General features: G+C 47.8%; 1 protein-coding gene across 1 annotated transcript; it reads right to left on the reverse strand.

Moving 5' to 3' along the window:
• Positions 1-216: 216 nt before the first annotated feature.
• Positions 217-3272, reverse strand: RPL26L1 (ribosomal protein L26 like 1). The gene is made up of 4 exons (XM_016145104.2): positions 3169-3272; positions 2625-2801; positions 1276-1416; positions 217-543 (listed from the first exon to the last, which is right to left on the reverse strand). The coding sequence occupies exons 2-4, from the start codon at positions 2790-2792 to the stop codon at positions 415-417; spliced, it is 438 nt and encodes a 145-aa protein (XP_016000590.1). The 5' UTR covers positions 2793-2801; positions 3169-3272; the 3' UTR covers positions 217-414.
• Positions 3273-3890: the final 618 nt, after the last annotated feature.

The following is a 3890-nucleotide window of genomic DNA, read 5'->3' on the forward strand; positions in this document are numbered from 1 at the left end:
CTCAGTGGGGCCTTGCGAGTGCCAGTTCACATTGTAACCACTGTTGAGTGGGACAAACCCCTGCGTGAGGGACTAGCCCTGTCCTGTCCACCCCATCAGCATGAGGGTCCCGGCAGGAGCAGGGTCATCATACACTTGCTATGCTGCTGCTCAGTAGGTTATGCATATAAAGACTGGGAATTAATAAGACGGATTTTATCTACAGAACAATGTGAATTCCATTTTGAATTAGGAAACACTTCCAATTTTTATTCATAAAATTAATCAAAACAGCAAAAGTAGACTTACAAAGCCACGTATCAATAACAAAACACGAAGGGAACAAAGTATTCCAGAGATTTTGAAAAGTTTCAAAGGAATACAAACCAGGCAAAATAATCTACAGTTAAACCGTGGTTGCACGACAGGTTATGTTCATTCCTGCATTTTCTCAATGAGTTCTTCCTTGTATTTGCCTTTCTCTTTTCCAACTTGTCGAGATTTGGCTTTCCGTTCAAGAATTTTTTTCCGATCTTTGTCCAGTTTTAACCTGGTGATAACCACCTATTTGGAGAAAACAAATAGATCTTTGTTTTTTAAGTGGAAAGGATTTATAACCAAGATTATTTTGTATAGAAGAGTTTGCCTTGACAAGCACAGCTTAGGTTCCTTCTGCTCCCCAACCTCCTGCCCCCTAATTCCCGAGAACCTAAGAGATGTTTAGATAGTTTAGTGACATGAAATGTCATTTGGGTTGGGAAAAATTGTACAACCAATACGTTTCTGGTTTGTGTATCATCCTTTGGCTGGCAAAATGCATTGTTTAAGAAACACCTGCATTCCCGCCAGCTATTGGGCAATACAGAGATCATAAGGGTAAGCAGGCCCCAATTATTCTACCTGGAGGATCTGAAACTCTGGAGGAGAGAGACCCTACAATACGGTGTATAAAATGGGAGTGCAAAGGAAAAACAGCTTATTCCACTAGATGGGTGTGAGGGCCCAGGACGAAATAGTCTCTCTTCTCCATCTGGACATTATCTGGTGGGGAAGTGACATCTAGAATGCCTGCAACCCCCCTGCTACCTGACTGAAGAAAGTAGTCTTCACCAAAGATGACAAAACAGACGAGAAAAGAATCTGGATCCCATCACTAAGCCACTGAATCAACTGAGCCTGCCTGACCTCCCTCTGAAGTCTTTGCTAGGGCCACCCGTGTAAATCGTGCTGACATGTCGATAAGTCTTACAGTAGCACAATGCAAGGCTGTTACCGCTGCTCGGTCCCAGGCCATACCTTGCTCGGGTGAATGCCCACGTGGACAGTTGTGCCGTTGGCCTTCTCACGTTGCACTCGCTCGATGTAAATGACATATTTCTTTCTGTACACCTGTACCACCTTGCCGATTTGCTGACCTTTGTAGTGTCCTCGAACCACCTGAGAGAAAATACAAGAGAATTTCTCCCATTTCTAATGCATGAACGTTACAGTGAGGAAACTAATTATCAGGAACACATAGGCTAACATACAACTTTTTATACAAAAGCAGATTAATTCCGGCAGATAAAAACCAGCTGTTCTTTAGGTATAAATCTGCTTTGTGTTAGTCTAAGTCAGGTGGAAATTCTCCGCCTGAATGGTTTTCTTATCATAAATCAAAATCTCATTAGCTATTTCCTGTAAAAAATCTGCTCATGCTTCAACCAGTTGGAAAATTTTAAAAATCAACTAAATTATGGTTTCTCCGAAGGCGAGAACATATTAAACAGTAGCCACAACTAAGGTGTTCATTAATAAGCACAGAGGAAGAACCACATATAAAGAACTGGAGAATCTCAATACTCCTACGTCTACCTAGGTAGTTCAGCTTATTTGCCAACGCGATTTTCACGCTGAAAAGAGAACAGCCACACCTCACTGAAAATCCACCACTCTAAGACCAGAGATTCTCACATGGAAAAGTCTGTGAAAAAGCCCTTATTAAGTATCACCAAGACTGAAGAAAAATGTTAATAAAAGGAGCCCAAAGGAACAGCTGGACAAACACTTGGCCCAGTGAGGAGGTGGATGGGACTAAATCGGCTGGACTGAAAAGAGTGAAAAAAAGAGGCGAGAATGACATCCAGAGTCTGGTTGGGCAACTGGTTGGATGACTATGCCTTTCCCAGGGCATGGAACATGGGGGAAGAAACAGATTTTAGGAGAAAACAGTTTGCAACATGTTGAATTTCGAGGCAACTGGAGGCAGTCTACTGGAGATTTCCATAAACAATTAGAAGGCCAACTGGGTCGGCAACGCTGACCAGGGGGTCACCCCTGCAGAGTGTGGCGCAAGCAGCCATCCCAAGCGGGGCCCGGCAAATTGGCAGCCATGTGGCTAAATCAAAAGGCAAAGTTTTGCTTGGCTGGCATGCTGGCTTTTTAAAATACATTTTATTATTATTATTAGAGAATTGAATCTGAATACTCTTAACGTAAGCTGGGCATGCGCTCTCCGTTCGCTCTGGGCCCCATCTGAGTTCTAACACATCTGCGGGGTCACATTACTTCCCACGACCCCGCGGGCAAGGGAGTCTATCACTCCCCCACGTCCAAGTACGGCGGGCAAGGGCGGCGCCCGCGCGCTTCGCAGCTGGGAGTCGTACCTGGACCTCGTCGTCCTTGCGGATGGGCATGGAGCGCACGTTGTATTTCTGTCGCAGCTCCTTAGAGAGCGGGGACGACATGATCTTCCGGCGCACGTGCGAGGGGGCATTGAAGTGGCGTTTGCGATTTTTGCTGCGGTCCGAGGTCACGAAGGGGTTGAACTTCATGGCGACCGTCTGGAAAAAGTCACGAGGGAGGGAGCGAAGGGGCGCTCAGTGGGGTGCCGGGACACACCTCCCACCCCCTGCACAAGTGCTCTACGGGAAGAGGTGGCCTTGGAAAGCGACTGAGAGAGCGGGATGCGGGATGTGAGGGTCTGGGTGTTACACTGAGTAAGGCGCACATGGGGGCGCGTGCCTGACCAGAGGAGTCGTGGGGAGAGGGCGGCACTGGGGTCTTGAGGCTGAAGGAGGGTGGCTTGGGCTAAAGAATGCACGGTTGGGGTCACGCAGAGAGATCTCTAGGGAAGCGGGTAGGTCTGCAGCGGGCGGGCAAGGGTCCTACACAGAGGAGGGCTTTACAGTCCGCGAAAGATGCACTTACCTCTACTCACCTGCCTGGCGCCGGAAGTACTCAGATGATGCACGCGCAAGGCAGGAAGTGAGGCGTCCTTGCCGCGCAAGCGCAGAAAGAAAGCGGCGACCCATTCCTTGGGAACAAAGCTGAATGGCGCCCCCTGCGGCTTGGGGTGGGATCGCAGCGCATCGTTTGCCTGCACCATCTGAGGGGTAAGCGGCGCTGGGGGTCACGCCAGAACCCCGAAAAGATGGCGCCCCTAGGGAGACGGGACATACTTTTGCAGGGCCTTCAATAGAGGCTTGATGTTCTTTTAATAGGTAACCATCAATAGCCTCTTTCCTACCCCGAAACTCTTTCTTTGTCCTTGCTATTCTCCGCAGACGTCATCTCGGCATATTATCGGGGTGATTTAAACATCACGATGCTCCAAATACAATCTGCTGACTTGCTTCTTAAAATCGCCGAGAAGCCTGTTCAAAATGCAGATGTTCCTGTTCCTCCACAGTCCTACAAACCAGACAGGTCCAGGTCGGCCTCAGGGAATGGGGATTTAAAGCAAGCACACCCCTCACCAAAGATTCTGAGATGCACAAAGGTTTGAGGAGAGCCGCCTTCCTGTTTGTTTCTGAGCTTCAGTTTCCTCATCTGTAAAGTGGGGACATCTTAGTAGGTGCCTCGTGGAATTATGGACGAAATGAGTTAATCCGTTTAGAATGTTTGGAACAGTGTCTGACATATAGAGCTCA

This window comes from Rousettus aegyptiacus, unplaced genomic scaffold (assembly GCF_014176215.1).
Source record: "Rousettus aegyptiacus isolate mRouAeg1 unplaced genomic scaffold, mRouAeg1.p scaffold_m13_p_7, whole genome shotgun sequence".
Taxonomy (NCBI): Eukaryota; Metazoa; Chordata; class Mammalia; order Chiroptera; family Pteropodidae; genus Rousettus; species Rousettus aegyptiacus.